General features: G+C 46.2%; 1 protein-coding gene across 1 annotated transcript; it reads right to left on the reverse strand.

Moving 5' to 3' along the window:
- Positions 1-6,063: 6,063 nt before the first annotated feature.
- LOC123167858 (uncharacterized) lies at positions 6,064-14,057 on the reverse strand. The gene is made up of 2 exons (XM_044585719.1): positions 13,265-14,057; positions 6,064-6,422 (listed from the first exon to the last, which is right to left on the reverse strand). The coding sequence occupies exons 1-2, from the start codon at positions 14,039-14,041 to the stop codon at positions 6,261-6,263; spliced, it is 939 nt and encodes a 312-aa protein (XP_044441654.1). The 5' UTR covers positions 14,042-14,057; the 3' UTR covers positions 6,064-6,260.
- Positions 14,058-22,947: the final 8,890 nt, after the last annotated feature.

The raw sequence follows: 22,947 nt of genomic DNA on the forward strand, positions 1-22,947 counted from the left end.
AAGGATTTGGGTCCTTTGCACTACTTCCTCGGTGTTGAGGTGGTGCGTCATCCAGATGGTTTCTTTCTTCATCAACGGAAGTACGCTCATGAGCTCCTCGACCGTGCTGGGATGCTTAATTGCAAACCGGCCGCCACTCCTGTCGACATGAAGGCCAAGCTCTCCGCTACTGATGGTACTCCTGCCTCGGATGCTGCTTTCTACCGGTCCATTGTTGGTGCTCTTCAGTACCTCACCCTCACTCGACCGGAGCTTCAGTATGTTGTTCAGCAGGTCTGCCTACATATGCATGCTCCTCGAGACGTTCACTGGACTGCTGTTAAGCGGATTCTCCACTACATCCGCGGTGCTATGGATCTTGGTCTTACTCTGCGTGCCTCCACTGCCACTGATCTGGTCGCCTACACCGACGCCGATTGGGATGGCTGCCCGGACACCCGTCGCTCTACTTCGGGTTACTGCATCTTCCTTGGACCGTCCCTGGTGTCGTGGTCATCCAAGCGGCAGCCCACTGTCTCACGGTCTAGCGCCGAGGCTGAGTACCGCGCTGTGGCCAACGTTGTTGCTGAGTGTTCCTGGCTTCGTCAGCTTCTTCACGAGCTCTCGTGTCCTGTTGATAAGGCCACGGTAGTCTACTGCGACAACGTCTTCGCCGTCTACCTCTCCGCCCACCCGGTTCATCATCGTCGCACCAAGCACATTGAGCTTGATATCCATTTTGTTCGGGATCAGGTGGCTCTGGGCCATGTTCGTGTTCTACACGTTCCCACCTCCCAACAATTTGCCGATATTCTGACCAAAGGCTTGTCTACGACGTCTTTTGAGGAGTTCCGGTCCAGTCTCTGCGTCAGCAACGGTGTCGCTTCGACTGCGGGAGGGTGTTGAAATATGTATTTAGCACATGTATTTTTGTACTCCAAGTCTCCTCCTTGTGTATAGTTGAGGATATGACTTGCCCTATGTACTATATATACTTGCGCATATGCACCCATCAATACATTATGGTTTGCATCCTATTCCTCTACAAAGGGCTTGGGTCGGCAGGTCCTTGTCCTTGGCCAAACAGGATCAAGAGCCCTTGCCGTGGGAGGTTTGTTAGATCAGGTGTTCCAAGGGAACCGTGTCCGTGTGTACCTTCTCGGCGATGACTGGGCATGGTTCCATCCTACCCGCCCGTGGTGCAATTGTTCGGACTGCGGAAAACTTGGCTATAAATATCCTAGCTACTGCGTTTACAACATGATGAGCATGTCCAATAGAGTCTACAAAGGGCTGTGGTGAAGCTAGTCTACTAGTTGTTTTAGGTGGAGGTCAATGTCCAATAGAGTCCTCCAAGATGGCATGGTTTTTCCCCTCGGAATGAGAAGACCATAACTTCTTTTTATGGAAAAAGAACTTTAACTACTTTTAGGGATACAACCATAACTTTTAATGTACATCGTAATTAATCAGTTTTGAGGTAAATGTTCAATAATTAGTCAATTAATAATTTTGCTAGGTCCAGTCCGGCTCATAGATGGATACCACTGCGACTACAAAGGCGCAGGAGTGTGCAAGGGTAGATGCATGGAACCTATCTCCCTACGCTCTCACGTTCTTTCCGCCTTCCTTCGGAATCACTAGTTAAGGGTTACACCCCCCTAAACATCACTTGGGGCCATGCCTCCACGCGACAAGTTTTGCACCGTCGTGACTCACGAGACTTCTCCGCAACGCCCTGCATTCGACATTTGTCACGTGGAGAGCCGACCACGTGAGCTTTGTGGTTTCCGATTTTCATTTTCTCGATTTCAGATTTTTCCATTTTACACTTTGTTCCTTAAACATCTTATGTTTTGTAATATACATTTTGGTCAATTCCCCCCATCCGTCTTCCACCCTCGCATTGCCGCCGCCTGGTTTGTTTCTTCTGGCGCCGCCCCTCATGTCGGTGCTGGCTCCTCTGGTTGTTGCTTCTCCACCTGCGCTCCGTCGACGATCGCCTTCTCCCTTGCTCTATTTTTTTAAAGGGCAATATATTAATATCGCGAAGATATCAACTACCTAGGCTCTGCACTTACAAGATGTCACAAGGACATCCATGATGCACACATGCAAAGGAGAAAAAAAAATGAAAAGGAAAGGTCCAGCCAAAGCAATCGTAAAACATAATAAAAGGTCCCCAAAAATAATGCCTCCAAGAAGGGAACAGTGCAAAAGCATCATTGGTGCCGGATCCGAGATCTTAGGTTTTCACCTTGCAGAAAGTCTGCGCTAAACAATTCCTTCTGCAAGGCAATCGCCAGCCACAACCAATGAAGGTCAGACCATAGGTTTTCACCCTGAAAGTCATGACTTGGCACCCGAGGAGTACCCCCACCTACCACCACTGCTCCTGAGAGTTAGCTGACTCCATCGCCTCCAAGGCTCCGTCTGTCTAATTGAACCTCCGATCTCGTCTAGATGACCTTCTCCACTAGTGTCTTCACCATGGAAATCAAGAAGCCAACATGTCACAAGGTGTCATCAACCAACAGAGCTTCGCGCCACACCCTCTGAACCTTGTAGGCTGATATGGGCGTGGACGACCAGAATCTAAATGATCCAGATATCATGAGCAAGATCTCTGGCGACTGTCTCAAAACACGTCGATGGCCAGATCAAGGAGAACCGATCATGCAAGCAGTTGCATCGATGCGAGAAGAGCACGAGGACCGCTACCTTAATCAACAAGGCAACAGGCCCCCACGTCGCCTCGATCCAGCTTGCCGCCGCCAGGTCGGCGCCAGCAACACCCCACACTGCCTAGCAGCCGGCGCTGTCAGGCACTGTCGCGCCAGCCCGTAGCCACGTCCCATAGCCGTCGATCTACACAAGCCCATCCGAGCCGCACGAGATCTGTGCTAGGAGATGGAGCATACCTCACTCGGATGGAGGACACCACCGGAAGACCGCCGGAGGCACCATCCACCACCGCCACACCCGCCGCAAGGGGGAAGTGTTGCACCACCAATACAAGGACGGCCACGAAGGCAATCCGAAGGCTGGCAGAGCCCAGATCTAGACCACCAGCCCGGCCGTCAATGCTCCATTCCCGCCACGCTCCTGAGCATCCCCGTAGTCGTTGACCCTTGCTAGACATCCGACGAAGACCTCCGCCCCACCTCGCCGGCGACCCATGCAGATCGGGAGTGCGCCGCTGAGCCGCCGCCACACCCCGTCAAGGCCGAGAGAACGGGAGCGGAGGTTGCCTAGGGGAACCGCCCCGCCGTCACCGTCATTGGATCTGCCCGGGCTTTGCCGTCGGCGCCTCCGGCGGCAGCCAGACCTGGAGGATCGGAGGAAGGAGGGCATCGGCGGTGTGCGGGGGTGTTTTTTCCCTTGCTCTGTGGACCGTCTCCTTTGGTTCGTTGACCGTCCTCTCCGTTGGTCATACGTTGATTGGAAGTTATAAAGTTGTGTCCGAGTATAGCTAGCAGTCAAAAGGGCAAAATCCAACACGACCGGATTGAGTTGAATACAATACGCATGGACGCTGTTAGCAATAATCTTGATTAGATATGCATTAGAATTTACCTGAATGCTTAAAAGTGCAGCTGCGCTTTCTGGTGAAGTCGAGCGCACGCGCTGCAGTCATTCGATGGCTCGCGACCCACACAATCATCATCCAGATTTGGAAATTCTTTCCCACCCATCCATTCTATATATGGAAAGATTCCTTTCAACAATGCGTTGATTTTTCTCCACGTGGTCCGACTAAACACGTCAATGCAATGATGACGTCACATGCATTAATTCCAGTATGAAAAAATTCAAAAAGCTATAACTTTCAAACCGCGTGTCAGAATGATGATCGGTTTTCATCGTTGGGTTCCTCATGATGAACGCTTCAAAACTAGATCCCATATGAATATGTTTTGAAGTTTTCTTTTCAAAAGCAACTTCGATGCTAAATGAGGCAACTTCAGTGCTAAATAGGAGCAACTTTGATGCTAGATGAATTGCATCGTGTGTATTAATGAATTCATCTAGTAGCCTACTAATAGTTGTGTGCAGTAGTCTAATAGATTGTTACCATGGTTTCTAAGTTGCATACATCGAAAACTAATTTGTAGATAGTTTACTTGCCAATGATACCGTGAAAGTTGTTTACCGTAGAGTGTCTAACATGGCTTCTAAATTGTCAGCCTCAGAAACCAAGTTGTCTATATTGCTACGAAGTTGCCTACAGATGATCCTCAATTGCATAAAATACTATTGAAGTTGTCCATCAAGGGACATAAGTGGCCTACAATGTCAAAAAGTTTTTGTGGGATCTAAGGTTTCTATCATGATCCAAATTCCAAACTATGTGGGGATGGATGGTATGAGAGCTTTTTTCTTACCTTTTCTGGGGTAGTCTACCAGCCTACGCTAATGAACGTGCGTGTGTTAGCTAGCTAGGTCGCAGGTGTTGACTAGTTGCAAAAGTGAGGACAGATGAGAAGTTGCATAGGGGGTGATGAGAAATTTCATAGGGTGCGGGGGTTAGACAGTTGCCCGCAAACTACACAAGTTGTTCATAATTTTGGCATGAGTTGCCAGCAAAAATCATTAAAATCTCCAGATATAATGATGAAAAGCACACATTAGTTGCTTGTTGAATGCACTGGAGTTGCACGAAAACACCTTAAAAGTTGCTAACTTTTTTTTGTGTGATACTCGAGTGCATAACGATTTTAAAGTTATTGTCCTCGTTTTGCCTCCAATAGCCCCATCAATGGTGAACTTATATTTTTCCATATGTGGTTACTTTTTTTCTAGATACTAACTCAAAGTACACAGGAGTAGTCTGGTGACTGCACTGGAGTTGTATAAACACACCCCAAAACTTGCTAACTTTTTTTGTGTGCCACTCGAGTGCATAACATCTCAAAGTTTTCTACCACGACCAACAAGTATTCTACCATAACAACTTTCATCTCCAAGTTGATAGTGCTATAGGAAACTTACTTTTTGAGGTAGCCTAACGTTATCCTAGGTTGCCTGCCATGACTAGTGAGTAGCCTAACATTATCCTAAATTGCATATAACACCTTTTGAGTGTGGTAAGCAACTTAGTTTCATATATAGGCAACTTGGCAACATTGACGGACAACTTTTTAATATATTATAGGCAACTGAAATAGTAATGGCAGTCAACTGAGCATCATTAATAGGCAACTTCATAGTGTTTTGGGCAACTTAAAAAATACAACGATAAGCAACTTCATAATATTGTAGGCAACTAATTTGCAAAGTTAGACAACTGACCAACAATGATAGGTAACTAATTACCAATAGAAGGTAACTGGACGTCGATGATAGGCCAATTTCATAGTATTGTAGGCAATGAGGCATCAATAATAGGCAACTGAACATCCACGATAGGCAACTGAGCAATCATGGTCGGCAAGTTGTGATAATGTTAGAAAATCCATTCATACACATAGTGCAATGAAATTGCTTATATGTAGCACTAAAGGTGCCTCATGTTTTGTGTGATTTTCTCATTTTTACACAAACCAACCTAATAGGCAGCCCTGCTAGGTAAAAAATGAAGTTGCCTTCCTATAGCATTAAAGTTGCCTCCATCGGACCCAAAGTTACCTTAAAAAAAGTTCGACAAAACCTACCAATATGAGATCTAGTTTTGAAGAACTCGTCGCGAGAAACCCAAATGTGAAAACGAAACTGGATTTTGACGCTTAAATCAAAAGTTGCAGTTTTTTAAACATTTTGGACCCCAAATAAATGCACGTCAGGACAAGATTCTTTTTTTGGTCTATCATGTCAGGCGCGTCAATTGCTCCTTCCATATTTAGAAAAGCGCTCGATCCTAACAACTGGCGCTCGTGCGCCCTCTAGCCACGTCCTAGAATTTAAATAGTACTGTAGAAATATACGTTGCATCGGTGGCATTGCCGTGCGTGCTAGTTGAGTACAGCTAGTGTGTTAGTAGTACGCTTTTGTCACGTATTAGGAGTTGTGACCTCCCTAAAAAAATAGGAGTTGTGACCGTGTCCGTGCTATGCATTCTAGGTTAGCTGTGTCCGTTTTTTTTTTTGAATGAAAGGGGTTCCCCGCCCCATTTTTATTAATGAAGCGAACTGGAAACAGTCAACCACGAGTTCAAACATAATAAGATCAGGTTCTCTCCCAAGCACACCCCAACTCTCTTAATCATTACAGACCCGGAACAGAAGGGACAACTACGGAGAACTAACACCCTGGCATAATCCCAGCCATCTGGACGTCTGCGCTCATCTCCAGGCAATCCGCATCAGCTCCCCGCGCTTTTTGTCCAGCAGAAGAATACATCTTTGTAGCAGCACTGCTTGATTGTCGTCGCAGAGCACTTTCCATTGCTGTAGATGAGACCTTAGTTTCACAAGAACACATGCGGCATTTCTCCAAGTGCGGCCCTGAAAGCAGAATTCATTTCTTAGTTTCCAAAGGCTCCATAAGGATGCAGCCACTACCAAGTTTAGCACAGGCTTCTTTTTACATTTTTGCCACAAAGCAATAACATCACAAAAACTGGTAAAGAAAGGGCATTCAAAACAGGCAGAGACAACTTCCCAAACTATTTTTGCAACAATACAATCAAACAGCAAATGTTGCACCGTTTCATTCTCATTGCAAAAAAGGCAAGTCTTGTCATCAACCTGTCTCCTTTTGGCTAAATTATCACGAGTAAGAATCTTGTTGTAAACCCCCCGCCAAAGAAAGACATGTATTTTTTGAGGGCATAGAACTTTCCACAGTTTGTCATCTACAGCCGAAATTATCCCCCCAAAATTGATCTGCTTATAAAGAGACTTGACTGAGTACACCCTGTTAGTCTCCAAATTAAGACCAAATGGGGGTGTCATTCTCATCCCGTAACTGAGTTTTCCTAACCATTTCTACTAAATGGTTCCATCTTTCAAAACCTATCATATCCACACATCTGCGAAAAGTTAGCTTAAGTTGGACCCCATCCCAGACTTGTGCCACAGAGCACTCAGTTTGATTACAAATGATGAAAAGGTCCCAGAATTGAGTTTTGAGGGAACAATCCCCTACCCAAATGTCGTGCCAGAAACTAATTCTCTTCCCATTTCCCAGTTGCCACTTATAAAAGACTTTGGCGGCTGAAAAGGCCCAAGTGGCACTCCTCCAGAATGTGGAGCCAACCCCACATTTGGACCAGAGGATGTTGGGAGATTCAATATCATATTTATATGTGATCAGTTTCTTCTAGTCACTATCATTGTTATCAAAAAATCTCTTGCTCCAGGAACCCAATAGAGCCATGTTGAAATCCCTTATGTTAGGGATCCCTACACCTCCAAACTCCTTTTTTCTAGTAACCATGCCCCAGTTAGCTAAATGATATTTATGCTGGTTATCCACATTCCCCCAGAAAAAATGAGCCACTTGAGAGTTAATAGCATTGACAGCCCATTTGGGAAACTTAATCATAGACATCAAATATGCAGGAATACTCACAATACAAGCACACAGTAAAATGATTTTTTCTTTGTAAGTAAGGTATCTCCCCAACCATTCAGAGATGTTTTTAATAATCCTATCAATGATAGGTTGCAAGTCCTCTTTCCTTAGTTTGTCATAGTGCAGAGGCACTCATAAGTACTTAATTGGGAATTTCCCTAGTTTACAGCAAAAGATTTGAGCAAATCCCCAAGCAGTCTCACTATCCACATTGTTGGTCAATAGGTCACTTTTATGGAAGTTAATCTTCATACCCGACAGATTTTCAAAGCAAGATAGCAACCATTTAAAGTTCCTAGCTTTATCTACAGAATTCTCCAAGAACAAGATAGTATCGTCAGCGTACTGCGGGATAGCATGAGGCAGAAGCCCCGAGACCAGACCTTGTGAAGAGGCTTTGTGTAACATTTTAGAGAACACATCAGCAACTAGATTAAAAAGAAAGGGAGACGCTGGGTCCCCTTGTTTCAGCCCCTTCCCAGCTAAGAAATGAGGCCCCACTGTATCATTGATCCACACACTAAATGTGCTTTGGAGAATAATAGTTGTGATCCAAGAGATCCACTTGGGTCCAAAGCCCCTGGAATGGAGCATGTCAAATAGGAATTCCCAACTAACCCTGTCGTAAGCTTTCTCATAATCTAGCTTAAGCACTAGGCCCTGAGAATTAGTTTTTTTAACCTCATGAATCACTTCATATGCCATCACAACACTCTATAGAATATATCTCCCCTTAATGAAGGCTGTCTGGTTCAGGGAAATGAGTCTATGACCAATAGGGGACACCCTATTTGTCATTGCTTTGGAAAAAAATTTAACACCACAGTTACTCAGGCTGATAGGCCTAAATTTTTTCATGTATTTAGCGTTTGGTTCTTTAGGGATAAGCACAATCAACGCAAAATTCAGTCGATGGAGGTGTAGTTTCCCTTTCTCAAAGTCCCTAGCCAGGGCCATGAAATCTGTTTTAATCACTTCCTAGAAAGTTTGGTAGAATAAGAATGACAGCCCATCAGGGCTGGGGGCTCCATGTGCATATGAGCCAAAAATGGTTTCTTTAATTTCATCTTCAGTGAAATTCTTTTGCAGCATATCATTCTCCTCCTTCGTAACCAAATCCTCCTCCTTCCAAAAGGAAGGACCCAGTTTAATATTGTGTTTCTCTTCATAGCGGAACAGATCCTTATAGAAGGATGTTGCTACATCTAGCATTTCTTTCGTGGTATACACAGGTCCGTGTTCACCATTCAGTTCAGATAAATGGTTTTTCCTATGCCTATGATTAGCCAGCGCATGAAAATACGCGTTGTTCTTATCCCCATCTTTAATTTTACGGTCTCTAGAATGTTGCCACAAGGCGATCTCTTCTTTATGCCAGATACACGATAGTTCCTCTTTAATCTCGTTCATACGAGCCCTATCATCGTCATCTATTTTGTTTTGTTCCGAGAACACATCCAGAATATCGAATTCTGTCATGAGATCTCGCTTTCTTTCTTCATATCGGCCTCCAAATTAATACTCCAACCTTTCGCTTTTTTCCGAAACATTCTGGCTTTGTTCATCCAAATATCTAGCGCACATTCCACCGGAACTATAGAGCTCCAAACCTCACTGACCAGCTCTTTAAAGCCAGGTTGTTCCAACCACCATTTTTCAAAACGAAAAGGTTTAGGGGAGGTAACCCTCCTAGCTCCAGTATCTAAAATCAAGGGGTCATGATCACTCCCAATCCTAGGAAGTGCCGTCAAAACTGACAGGGGGAAATGAGCATCCCAGCCCACAGAAACAAAAACTCTATCTATGGCAGCAAAAATATGGTCAGTTTGGTTGTTGCTCCAGGTGAAACTTCTATTAGCAATATTAATCTCCATAAGAGCCCATTTATTGACCCAATCATTAAACAAATAAGTTAATTGAGGATTAGTAACACCATTACTTTTATCATTGTTAGACCTAACCAGATTAAAATCACCCCCTAGGATGACAGGGTGTGTAAGGTCAGCCATCACCTCATGGAGTTCAGCAATGAACTCAACCTTATATTCATTATAAGTTGTGCCGTAAACGGCCACCAGATGCCAAACAAAACCATCACTCTTACTCTTAACAGTAACAGAAACACAGTATTTTTTGTGAGAAAAGCAAATGATATCAAAAAGATCATTGTTAAGACCCACAAGGATCCCTCCAGCAGTATTATTAGCAGGTAGCACATGCCATGTAAAATCATTGTTACTGGAGATCATATTCAACAAACCATTATCAATCTTTTATCTTTTGGTTTCGAAGAAACCCACAAAGTCAACATGATTATTACTAACAAAGTCCCCAAGGCACTGAATTTTACCAGGTTGTCCCACACCTCTAACTTTCCAAAATGCACCTATCATTTAACCCTAAAAGGATGTGACAAGCCACAAGGCTAACTTTTGGTATTAACTGCGGGGCTTTCTAGATCCAGGCCAGCAGTGCCCCCTTACCTAAGATCTAGAGTAGCCTTTTCTGCAACAAGGGAGGTACAGTTATGTATATCAACATCTGATGAAACTGGTAAAACAATCTCAGGATTCAAATCAGCAAAATCAAGACATTTAATTTTTACCCTAGTAACTATGTCCATAATGATATCCTTGCACTCTTCCCTATTATCACCAATGCAGATATCTACCATTTCAGAATGGGAAGCAAGGGTATTAAGATCCGTGTTAGCAAAAGAGTTACCTTTGAAGGAAGTGGGAATCTCCAGGTTTTTCTTCAGAAGATAGGCTTGGGCCTTGCCATGATCTTAACATTTCCATGATCTCTGGTTTTTGGTCTGTTTATCGGGACGGGGCCCCATGCGGTATTTCTCTTAGTGTTCAGTTTCTTCTTCTTCTCAGATTCAGCATTATCCATAGATTCCATCAGAGATATTTTCACCGACCCAATGGCCATAGCTAAGTCTTCAGGTAAACATTGGAGTTCAGTTTCCATGTCTTCTTCTTCTCCATCAGTTTCCTCCATCTCAAATTTACTGAGCTATTGGGAGCAGTATTCGAGATGAACAGACATAGGAATGTCCGAGCTGTCCTCAGTCAACATCTTGTAAGAGCAAGGGGTATTAATCACAGCCACATCTTCTTCTCTCTTCCTTTCTTTGTGACCACTATTCCTAATTTCTTCCACAAAACTGTCATGTGCATCATCATTCATGAAAACTGGATGGAATTCAGCTGCAGAAGCAGACAGCCGTTGAACAGATCTGTTCGAACTTGAAGGGTCAGCTTGTTTGGATGGGAAGTTGGCTCTGTCCAGCTCATCAATTGCTTCATCTCCATCATCATACATGTTATCCTTATCATCTTCATTTCTGCCCAACTCATCCTTATGTTCCCCTTCAGTGTGATCTTGATCAGGGTCATCATCATTTCCATCTGTATCCTCTCCAACTTGTTCAAAGCCCTCCACAGTAAAGAATAGCAGGTACAACTTCTTCTTCATTTGCACTAGTCTTTCAAAGGGAATTTTGCTTGGGTCTCCACATGCCACTTTTATCGAAATTGTTTCATAGAAACTTTTGAAGATACCATTCCAGTCCACATCCTGCTAAAACAGCCTGCTACTTGGGCAAAAACCTTCCAGGCACACCATTTTGGGGGAATTCCATCAATCTGAACCCAGGCTTCCTTAAGCTCTCCAAATTCATCTAGCATTCCTACCCATTCACAAATCTTAACAGAAACTCCATCAATAGGTAATTCAAAAGCAAGGAATTCAATTAGACCGTCCACATTCTTCCATGGGGAAAATCTCAGCAAATTTTTTTCACCTCTAACTCTCTGATCTGCCATGGCCACTCTTTAGTTTTGCAAAAGATCCCATTTAGCTGCACCAAAAGCTCTGAAGTAGAAACTTCACCTTTGACCACCTTCAACACAGCACAATTTTTGTAATTTAACCAACTAGTCACAGTCGCTACAGGGACATCCACATGATAAAAGCCCAGACTTGCAGCTGCACTACCAAAGTATGTTGCTGTTGGTTGTGAACAAGCCCAGGCCGCACAATTATTCACATTACGATTCCCAGCACAGATGAAGCACTTCTTCGGCTCAATGCAATTCCCAACATAATGACCAGGCCAACTACAATTGAAGCAAGTCATATCTTTGTATTTGGGATCCAGGGGCTGTACCAGAGGTGGTGGCTGAGGTGCAGGGGCAATCGGAGTTGGGTTTGGCTTCGGATTCGTCGCTGTCTGTTGTGCACCTCCCGCCGGTCTGGTCCCCCATTGTGGAGCAGGATTTGCCACAGCGGGTGCTGGAGCTTTCCCTACCGGTGGTGGTACATGCTTCTTAGGCGGCTGTGGACGCCGATTCCGGTAGTTCTGTCCACGATTCTCCATCTCTCTCTTCACCACATCTACAAATGAACTAGATCCAAGGGGCAAGCCCGTCACAGATAGTTGGAATTTGGTGGGGATAGGGTCAAATCGACCAAGACGATCAACCGGGAAGCAGTCCTCAACAGTGAAATTCTTGGATTGAAACAGATCTCTCCTCACCCAAAAGAGTTTGGGGATCGCATATCTAGGTTTCGGGGGCAGTGGCTGCGGCTTATGAGGGCGTGGGTGGCGGCGAGGGGAAGGAATAACCCACAACTGACCATAAAAGTCCGCCACCTCCTCTCCATATACGTCTCCACAGCTAGAAAGCGTATTCTTCGGTCCCGTTCTCTTACGAACCACATGACCAACAATCAACGGTGATGTGACGGCCACAGGTAGGGCTGCAAACGAGTCGAGTTTGAGCGAGTTGGAGTTGGCTCAGCTCAACTCATATTAAAATTCGAGCGAGCTCAAACTGAGCGAAGCTCAAGATCGAGTTGTAGAACATAACTCGTGCTCAGCTTGTAACGATCTCGAGTCGATCTCGAGCTAGTTTCGAGCTAAATGAAACGGTAAAACTTATAAATCTATGGTGATTGTTCCAACAAGATAAGGACACAACATGACACAACTTTGTACGACAATCTCGTCGTGCTCGGCAAAGCTCATCTTTGTCTCTTGGGTGAACTAGCAATAGACGGTGGTCTTCGTGGATGAAAAACAAGAAAAAGACGGTGCATATGCTGGGAAATTTTGCCAAAAGCAACATGATATTTAACATATAGCCGACCACGTATCATAATTAGGTCTAAATCTTCTATGCACTTAATTAAACTTCCATGTTTGCTGGTAGATAAAATGAAGAAAAATCATGGACATCATATATGGTAACAAATTGTCTTATTTTTCCTTCAATATATGGCATGATCATTTAACACAATGGTATTATGTCGAGCTGTCGAGCTCAAATCGAGCGAGCCAATATTGGCTCATGATCGGCTTGTTTCTCGATCGAGCTACATAAAATGTTCAAACTCGGCTTGTTTCTTTTCGAGTCGATCTCGAGTCGAGCCAAAAATTTAGTCAATCATAAGTGGCTCACGAGCCTCGAGCTTTTCTTGCGGCCCTAGCCACAGGGCCAGCCAACCTTTTTTTTTTTGAAATTATTATCTGGTCATCCCTCGCACTAGCGAGCTCGCCGTCGTTTCCATGGGTCGCCGGAGCCGGCGCCCCGCATGGTGGTTTACTGGGATATAGGCTGCTAGAAGTAGGAATAGGATCTACCGCAGCAGGGATATCCCTGGATCGCTCCTCACTATGGAGACCCGTGGCCAGAAGGCCGAACTCACTATGGATCCTTTTATCAGAATCGACAATTTTACAGTGACGCGCTGTGGTTACCTTCGTTGGAAGACGCGGCACCCTTCCTCGATCTCCCGGCCATGGTGGCGGATCCAGACTGCTGCCGCGGAGTCTGTTCCCCACAAGGCGCGCCCGCGGTTCGAGGTCCCGCCGCGCACGCCCGCCGGGAGCCGCAGCCCTCAAGGGCCTCTGGGTGGGCTCTCCCCCGGCGGCAGGAACTCGCGTGGAATGTTGGCGAGCTGCACCACGGGGGGCGGCCTGATGTTCAGCCTGGACGGGCTCGTCGTCTTGAACCTCGCCCACCTGCGTGCGGTGACCGGGACTGTCGATTCCGCCTCCTGAATCGCCCAGAATAGCAGCTTGTATTCCACCCCGCCATCGTCGCCGGTGAATGGAGCTCGTTCCGCGAACGTCGAGGTCTGAATGACCTGGATGCATCGGTCGGGCCACTCTGAGCGGTCGGGGAAGCGCCCCATTACCACCCGCAGCATCTCCGCTCGCGCTTCCGGCGAGGCAGAGTTGATCTCCGGCAGCTGCTCCACGGGGACCCGGACCGGAGGTGCAAGGGCTGGCGGCGCCGCCAGATGCAGCCGCCGAACCCTCCGCACGCGTGGTCTGCGGTCCGGTCCCCCTGGCATCTCCCCCCGTACTCTCGCTCGCGTCGCGCTTCGAGTAGGTGGATACAGTGGTGGGGATTGGGTGGGGGAGGCAGGGACGAGGGTCAATTTGACCTCGCTCGGCATTAATGGCGACTCCATTAATGGTGGTAGGTGGGGAATCCGCCCAGTCGCCCTGCCCGTCGCTCCCGCCCGACATCAGAAGAGAGTCCCAAAAATCGTACCTGGATATTCCGTTAGCTGTGTCCGTGTCGTACTCGTACGTAGTTTAATTATGCTTATGCCGAGTACTAGTACGTGTAGGTTTAATTCTTACTACACGTGAGCCTATAAAAGATCGTAACCATGGAAGATTGCTACATCACCTCGACCCGTACTTGATCGATCATGGGCCTCTCCCTCGGTAAGGAGACTGCTACTTCGCCTTGCCCGGACCTCCCTCCAGAGCTGGCCGCCGAAATCCTCGCCCGGCTGCTCAGCCACACGGACCGCTTCAGCTTTGGTGCCGTGTGCCGCGGCTGGCGCCTCGCCGCGAGGCAGCACCGCTTGCTGCTGCCGCCAGCCATGCCATGGATCAACATCGGCGACGGCGCGTACATGGATCTTGCCGGCAACGGCAAGGCTCGCCGTTTCACCGCGCCCCAAGGATACCGTGCATGTGCCACCTCCGGCAGCTGGGTCCTCTACCAGCACGAGCGTTCCTCTCGGTGCTTCCTCGGTGACCCTTGCTCCCCTTCTACGCCGGCCATCGAGGTCCCGTGCCGCTACGACCCGAGCGACGACACTGGTGACGGCAGAGTGAGTATGAGATTCTGCCAAGACGACACTTTCCTGACATGGCCCCTAAAAAAGATGGTTGTGTGCTCACCTCATCTCGTCGTCGCCACATCCGCCTACAATGGTCCACTCAAAATTGCATGTTTTTGGCCAAGCAATGAAACGGTGGATCCAGCGACGCTTTTATGGTCAGAAGGAGATTACTCGCACGACCATCAACACCATGATTGGGATGATGATTGGGACTTCACCTACACGGACATAGCCTTCCACCATGGAAAGGTCTTTGCTCTGAGCTTAACAGAGAATCTCTTTGCCTTTGATTTGGCCATCAAAGAGATGTCGCTATCTCAAACTAGGAGTCGCGTCGAGCATGCCATCAAGGAAGGGCCAGCTGCAGCGGTAGATTACCACAACCACCACCTGGTCACGTCTTCGGACGAACAAAAACTACTAATGGTGCGGTGGCGAATCCCTTTACGGGAAGATCGGACCAAGTTTCATCATCGAATGATGGATTTGCAGGTGTTCGAGGCGGACTTGCGGAAGGGCCGGTGGTCCGAGGTCAAGGACTTGGGTGGCCAGGCCCTTTTCGTTGGCCAAACTGGATCGAGAGCGCTTGCGGTGGGTGGTCTGTCAGATCAGATGTTCCAAGGGAATCATGTGTTCCTTCTCGGCGATGACTGGGCACGGTTACATCCTACACGCCCCTGGTGCAAGTGTTTCGACTGCAAAAAACTCGGCTATAATGCTCCTAGCTATTGTGTGTATGTTATAATGAGCAGGGTAGCTAGTTTAGTTTCTTTAGGTGGAGGTCATTGTTCGATAGAGTCTCCCGAGATGGCATGGTTTTTCCCCTCCGGGTGAAAAGATCATAACTTTTTTATGAAAAAGAAGGGTAATTTTTCATGTTGTGTAATTAGTCTTTTGAGATAATAAATGCATTGTAACTAGTCAATTAGTAATTTTGTTAGTGAATATACTATGGGTCATCCTTAGCTGGCTCGGTCTGGCCCAACTCAGAGGGGCCGATAGCTCATGTGCGACGTTTTTCATGCGAATTGAAAGGAGTGCGATGTAGTTCGAATGAATGGCTATGATGCGACGTCTTCAACGCTAACAATAGCTCCAATGCGACATGGCTTTGTTTAACCATGGAATGAAAAACACGAGGGGTTGGCGATTTGAGTTATGACACGCGGGACCCACCAGTTACTCGCATGCGGGTGGGACCCACAACTTATCCACACAAGCATGCCCGTGCTCATCAGCGTGCCCCGACCCGAGCCAGCCACGAGCCCGAGCCAGCCCCCCCCCCCATTACTTGCCCCACCCCTTTCCTTTCCCACCTTCTTCTTCCTCTGCTCCAGCAACGAAGCGTGCCGCCGGCGAGTGATGTCTAGCTCGACTTCGGCCTCCCGCCAATCATGGACGCAGTACGGTCCACTGTCGTTGACAAGATGCCCCGATTGCCCGCACATGGAGCCTCTGAAGCGTTTGACTTGTGTGAGGGAAGAAAATGGCAACCGTGGGCGCGAGTTTTTGAAATGCTTGAGCAAGCCACAGCTGGGGCAGGTTAGATCTGTGTTCTTGACCAATCGTATGGTCTAATTTCTCCCGTTTTCTTTCTTTTTTCCTCGAATTAGGGCGGTGGATCTAGGATTCATGCGCCGCCGGCCCCCTATTTTTCAGGTTCTGAAGAAATGTGGGCATTTTGAGTGGCTCGATGACTATGTTGAAAGGTTGAAATTGGAGGCATCAACCCCAACCAAAGAGCTCAATTTTGGGGGGCAGCTTGCCGTGGAACAAGCCCCCAATTTGGCGGACAGAGCCGATTCAATGATGCACAGTGCAGAACTGAAGTGTGAATTGAAGAAAATGGGCAAGCAACTAAAGCATCTGATCGATTTGAAGCAGCAAGCAAATATGATGGCTGGAGCATTTTATTGTCGTGTCATTGCTATGGGTTTATTTTACTTGATGTTCATGAATCGCTAGAATTTGTTAGAGTTTCAGTTACTGTGTCAGCTAGTTTCAGGGGTTCCCTAATTTCAGTTATTGTGTCTATAGCTAGTAGTGCCCAGTAGTTTGAGTTAGCCAGGGATCAATTGTTAGATAAATTTGAATTTGTGTGAAGCAAAACTTGCTTGAATTATTGTAATGATATTCTCAGGGGGCCTATTCAGTGTTCATGCTCTGTTTCCTCTGTTTTTGTTCTTTAGTTAACAGAGTACATACCCAAATTCAGTCTCTAGTAAAAAAACAGAACTGGGCTGCCGAATAGATGTTGGGCCGTGAGAAAATAACCATGCCCAAATAGAGACCAGCCCACCCGCGTAGGGGCACCAGCCCACCTCTAACTTCGGCAAATAAAATGTTACTTGTTTTTACTTTGGCCTTTTTCTTGCACTAAATTTTGTGATGGATCATTTTTTGATGCACTAAAACTAAATGTTACTTGTTTTTATGCATCTCTACGGTTCCATGAACTAAATGAGTTGCATGCTTGCATGAAGTAAATTAGTTTGCATTTCCTAGTTGCATGTCCATAGTGGGTTTGCATGGGGCTCCTAGTTGCATGTCCATGGTTTGGGTCATGACCCATTATTTGGCCAATATTTGGAAGATGGTGTGTGTGGTGATTGGCGTGTAGCAACCCGGGCCCGTAGCAACCCATAGCAATACACAAATAATAGCAAGAACAACCCATAGCAATCTACAAATAATAGCACGAAACACACAATATATATAGTAGCATAACGATTATATAGAAGCATAACGATTGCAACCCATAGTTCTACGATAGCCTTACAACTTAAAATACTAATACAACTTAATAATAGTAGCATAACGATTACAACTTAAAATACTAATACGATAAATATATAGCAAGCTAGATAGATCGGGGGGCACCAAACGCGGGTTCTTCTTCGGGTTCTTCTTCTCCTCCTCCTCCGGGTGAATGCCACCTCGCTCCTCCGGGCGCCCTTCACTCATCCCCGTTGTTGATGGGGTACGGGAGCGTGTGCATAACGCCGTTGTTGGGGAAGATGTTGTTGAAGTCAGTGAAGATGTTATGGGTGGTGAAAGCTATGAACTCACAACCAACCCAATACACTCGCCCGAGGAGGTGGAAAGCATCGAAGGGGTTAGTGAACGTAGCAAGGAGCCTAACCACAACGCCATTGTGGTTGACCTCCTCAACATGGTACATCCTTGGAGAGCCGGGGGGGGGGAGGTGGCGGAAGCTGGGCGCAAGGAAGAACTCCATTAACTCCCTTGCGCCCCTCCACCTTGAGATCACCCACACCCTAAGGGTTCTCTCTACGTAGACTCCGACCGGGTAGAGCCTTTCCGGCACGGTTGGGGGGAAGCGGTAGGTGGGGGCGTTGTACTGCATGGTGGCTCGATCGGGTTTGATTTGTGGAGAAGAAGGAAGAAGGAGGGCAGAGGAGGCGGAGGATGGGGTACGGATGAGGAGGGAGAGGAAGACGATAGTGCCCGGCTTAAATAGCCCAAGTGCGACGTGGTTTTTGATTTCTTTGTGTGGTTTCACCGGGTAGAATTAATGGGCGGGCGGCGTTTGGTGGCGCCCCATCGAAGTGTGTACACGAGCTTCCGTGCCACTGGTCGCGGGTCAAGGGGTCATGCCTGCCCGTTCTTCTATCATGCTTCCCGTGCATCAATTGCCATGCTGCGACGTCCCACACGCGTCTGTGCCGTCGTGGGTCAAGGGGACACGCCTGCCCCATTTTCTCTGCGTGTGCCGCCCGTGCATGCATGCATGGCAATGTAGCCTGCTTGCTAGGGCCTGGCTAGAGGGCAACGTTCGGTCGAAAGGTCTAACGGGTGGGCCTCTTTTACCAGAGCCCAACAGAATAATAATGGACGCGATGGGAGACGTGACAATAATGGACGCCTTAATTTGCCCATCTTGTAACGAGTAGCAAGCCGTTTGAACGTCCTTTGAGTGGCCCCTTTGAACTGCATCGATACCCATCATGCCAGTATTGTGTCGTTCAAAGAGGAGCACGCCATGCACCGTTGGCTTTTTGGTTGTCTCTGCATTGGGGCCTGCCTGCTCCATTGTGGCCGGGTGCATGCTTTGATGCGATGCTGCATCGGTGCTAATGGTAGGCATGCGACAGCTTACTGCGTCGAGAGGGGTGGCGGAGCAGGGCTACGTCGAGGGCATGCATGCAACGCACGGGCGCAGTGCTGTGGGTGGGCATGCATGCTGCAACGGGCGCCGGCGCTGCGGGTAGGCACGCATGCAACAATGGAAAGGGCGCTGCGTAGGCTTGGTCCATGCACCACGTCAACTCGTGCCGTTGGATTCAAATGAACGGTCTTGATGCCCCAACGAGAGAGGCTGATCCAAACCCCACTGATTCAACCAATCAGCGCGTCTCATGCGGATCAAAGGACACTGTAGCTAACCCTAGCACCAGATCTCAACCGTCCACGCACAACGATCGACGACCCGGGTGTGTGCGGGGTTTTGAGGGGTTTTGAGAGGTTTTGAGGGGTTTTGAGTGATTAGGCTTGAGCATAACTAATTCGAAAAAAATATAAAAAATATAAAACTTGCGCACATAGTCTTATTATGTCGTATAGTAACGAGAAAAATATATAAATATGGTTTGCATACATTTTTACGAAAAATCCTTCACTAAATTGTCATTCCTCGAACAATGTAGTATGGAGTTCAAGAGAGAGAGTAGTGGGCACCCGAGAGTAGGTGGGGTTTTGAAAATGAAAAGTGTGAAAACCTCACCAAAACTTCATTTTGGATTGACTAAGAAAGATCTTAACTTACTTTCTCATTTTCATGTTTTAAACTTGTTTTATATATAATTTTCTATTAAACCATGTTTTTCAAAAAGAAAATAAAATAATAGAAAATTAATTCAATAAATAGTGAGACTTTAGATTTACACTATATAGGTAGAATAGATGTGTAGAAAAATTATTTGGCTGGTTTAGACAAGGTGCCAAAAAACTTGCTTAAATATGAGGCCGTTTACCCTACCTTTGGAGGTCATTAGAAAACACTTTTCATGACTATGAGTTCAACTTACCAAAAGGGTTCGGATTGATCAGCAAGCAAACATATTTCAGTTGAGGTACTTTAGATAGCATTAAAACATCAATACCCCATCCCTAATTCAAATTTGAGCCCAAATTTGAATCCAAATTTGAATTTAAAACAATGACCAACAAACAAGTTCGAATAGAAATACGGGGATACATAGTGACTACCAGTACGCACCAAGTTACAAATATTATTACATGACACAAATTTTCAAACAGTTCTCTGTTCTACCTCTTCCTACCACGCCGTGTGCCCTTCTTCGCCTTAGTACTTCTTGTTTTTTGTTCTACTACACACACAAGTTCACTGATCATCTTGGTTTTCTTCACTGGTCTTTTCAACACCTCGCCAACACCCTCGAGATTAGTGTCTTCAGTCTGAATGTTGACAGCTGTTTCAGTTTCTTCAGTGTGTACCTCAACATGGGTTTCTTCAGTCTGAACCTCGACACGCTCAGGTTCAGTTTCAACCTCGAGAGCAGTTTCTTCAGTCTGAATGTTGACTGCAATTTCAGTTTCTTCGGTGTGCACCTCGACATCAGTTTCTTCAGTCTGAATGTTGACTGCAGCAGGATTTTCTTCAGTCTGCACATCCACACGCTCAGGCTCAGGCACACTTCTCTTCTTTCTACCGCCATTGACTCTTGCTTTTTTTGTTGGCCAACACTGTTCAACAACAAGGGGTTGACTTGCGCGCTTCCTCCTGGCCATTGGGAAAATGTTATAGATATAGTAATTGGAAAAAAACACCAAATAAAGACACAGACGAATAAACAAGAACATACTTTGGCTTTTCAGGAGTGTAACGACATTTGACAGATCCCACTCTGTGCCCAAGTTCCTGGCACAACTTGCATCTGTTTTTGTTACCTTTTGGGCCCTTTTTGGCTTTCCATCTTTCTTTCCCTTCTTACTACTCCCACCTTTCTCAAACGATGCCTTGAATCTACTCTGTTTAGGCCTGCCAGCCTTTCTTTTCGTCAAGGGAGGACACATGGAAAATTCAATCTCCACTTCAGGCCACTGAGACTGATCTGTAAGTGCTGGAATTGGAGTAGCATATGCAGCTTTGAATTTTGCTACCGAATAATATTCATGCAAATATGGGTGCATGTTTATCTTCGGTTGGGATGCTAAGAAAAGAATGACATGCTCACATGGTTTACCAGTGTGTTGCCACTCGAAGCAAGTGCAATCATGCAATTCAGTGTTAACAACATGTCTCCTTCCAGTTTTGTTATCTCTAACTTTAGCACCCCAAGGTGAAGATTTTTCAACAAACAAATGTGAAAGACTTCTGCTCCTATTGACCACCTGTTGTACCACTGCTGGAAGCTTATCACCTTGCAGACAATCACCTATCCTTCTTCTCAATTCCCACAACCGCATGAGCATGATCCTAATTTGGTCAACCATGTCATGCACAGGCAAATCTTTTAACTCCTTCACCTTTTTGTTGAAACTCTATGCCAAATTGTTGTTGATGTGGTCACACTTGATGGCAGTGTTGAATCCTGACATGTACCATAACAAAGAATGGTAGGTGTTATGCCATGGACCAAACTCATCGCATGCTGCCATTATCTTATCAAGATGATATTTGTGTGTCTGTCTAGTGTAAGATCTTGCTACTGGCCACATGCGCCCAAATTCTTCTCCTCTAAATTTTTTGATCAAATTCATCCACAAATGACCGAAGCACTCCCTCTGCTCAGTATGTGGGAAAACATTTTTCACTGAATTTTCCAGCCCCTTACATGCAACCGAAGGTGACACTGGCCCTAGGCATCTTTTCAACTGGATCATGAACCATGTCCATGAAGCCTTTGTTTCTGGCTGAAACAAGCCAACAGCAATAGGAAACATCCTGTTGTGTCCATCTAGAGCATTGCATGCTGCCAACTGGCCATTCCACTTGCCTGTCAAAAATGATGAGTCTATGCTCAAATATGGACGGCACCCTGCTTTGAAGCCATCGATGCAAGGCTTCAAAGCCATAAAAAAACTTGGAGAACTTCACTTCACCTTCGGCCGATACCTCAGTATCTAACTCCACAACACTGCCAGGTGACCTCTTTTCCACCTCTGCTTTGAAGTTGTAAAGCATCCTAAATGTATTTGCACTAGTAGAAAAAGGGTCAAATATGAAGCACATTAGTGCCAGTTTGATTTTGAGCCGGCACTAATGTGTCCATTAGTGCCGGTTCCAACGGCTAGGCAGGCGGAGATCATTAGTACCGGTTCGTGAGCAACCTTTTGTACCGGTTCGTGTCACGAACCGGTAGTAATGATGCTGCGTCAGGCTGTGGTCAGGCTGTGGCCCCACGGGCACCTTTAGTACCGGTTCGTGCCATGAACCGGTACTATAGTTTCTTAGTAAGTTGTTTTTTAGTCCCACCTCGCGAAGAGAGAGGCACTAGGAGCGGTTTATAAGCCCTGAGTGCAGAGACGATGAAGGAGACGCGCAATGCTCATCTGCACGTTGCTTAGCTTTAAGCCTCGAGGAATAGTGTAGACTGCACGGAGCTATGTGAAGTGCAGTTTGCACTATTCCGAAAGGCTTGAAGCTAATTAACGAGCATTGTGCCTCTTTTTTTATCTTTAATAACTTATTACAACTCCGGACTTCTTGTGTTACGGCAAAAACTGGACGCACTTCGTGTACAAACAGGACAATCTCTTTCGAAGTATCAGGGTTTCTGACGAGAACTCATCTGTTACATGGGCACTTCATTTTTTTAAACTTATTACAACTCCAGACTTTTTTGCGTTCCGTACACACCATTCAAAGCGACGTCATCAATTTCCAACACGTTCTAACATCATTTGCTGTTTTTCAGTCATTTGAACTCCAGCCTATTTTTGCGTTCAGTATGCATCATTCAAAGCGACGTCATCAATTTCCAACACGTTTTGACATCATTTGCTGTTTTTCAGTCATTTACCGATTTGTTTAGGGAGCTAAACGACGGTGAAATTGAAAATCACTACAAAATGAACTCTGAAAATGTTGGAACTTGGCTTGGTATCATCATTTCGCCCGCATAGCATGTGCAGAAGAGTAGGGAGGGTCACGGCCAAAACTGGACGCACCTCGTGTACAAACTGGACAATCTCTTTTGGAGTGTCAGGGTTTCGGACGAGAACTCATCTGTTACACGGGCACCTCAATGTTTTTAAACTTATTTGAACTCCAGCCTATTTTTGCGTTCAGTATGCATCATTCAAAGCGAC

The sequence above is a fragment of the Triticum aestivum genome, chromosome 7D (assembly GCF_018294505.1).
Source record: "Triticum aestivum cultivar Chinese Spring chromosome 7D, IWGSC CS RefSeq v2.1, whole genome shotgun sequence".
NCBI classification, from domain to species: Eukaryota; Viridiplantae; Streptophyta; class Magnoliopsida; order Poales; family Poaceae; genus Triticum; species Triticum aestivum.